Source organism: Penaeus monodon, chromosome 31, assembly GCF_015228065.2.
Source record: "Penaeus monodon isolate SGIC_2016 chromosome 31, NSTDA_Pmon_1, whole genome shotgun sequence".
NCBI classification, from domain to species: Eukaryota; Metazoa; Arthropoda; class Malacostraca; order Decapoda; family Penaeidae; genus Penaeus; species Penaeus monodon.
The window spans coordinates 24,082,159-24,082,563 of NC_051416.1; the positions used below are offsets into that span (position 1 = coordinate 24,082,159).

At 36.3% G+C, this 405-nt stretch overlaps 1 protein-coding gene across 1 annotated transcript in view; it reads right to left on the minus strand.

The window, feature by feature from the left end:
* Positions 1–21: 21 nt before the first annotated feature.
* LOC119592855 overlaps positions 22–405 on the minus strand; it is a 2,481-nt gene continuing 2,097 nt past the window's right edge. The window contains exon 4 of the mRNA XM_037941752.1: positions 22–405. This exon is cut by the window's right edge and continues 103 nt beyond it. Within this exon, the coding sequence (XP_037797680.1) occupies positions 271–405 (135 nt within the window). The 3' untranslated portion in view covers positions 22–270.

Below are 405 nucleotides of genomic sequence, written 5' to 3' on the forward strand. Positions count from 1 at the left end.
CGTCTTTAGTTGAATGTGATTTCAGAATTGACTTATATATAGTTAAATGTGGTTCAGATTTGATGTCTGTGATTAAATATGATTCTGATCTGTCTTCTTTAGGTAAATGGGATTCAGGTTTGACTTTTATAGTTAAATGCAATTCAATTTTGACTTCTATAGTTAAATGTGATTTACCGGCTATAGAATAAAAGAAGGAAAGATATGTTTGACTTCAAAATGACTCCAAAAATACGATGGAAATGGAAAAAAGAAAAAAAAAAATTCACCTCAATTGTACCTTGACTTGTGACTCACTTTAACTTCATCCTGTACTTCTTGGATCCGTCTTTTGAGATCCCGGAGCGACTGCGCAGGCGTGACAGCTGACAGGAATTGCTGGAATGCCGTGAGCTCCTGCAGGCG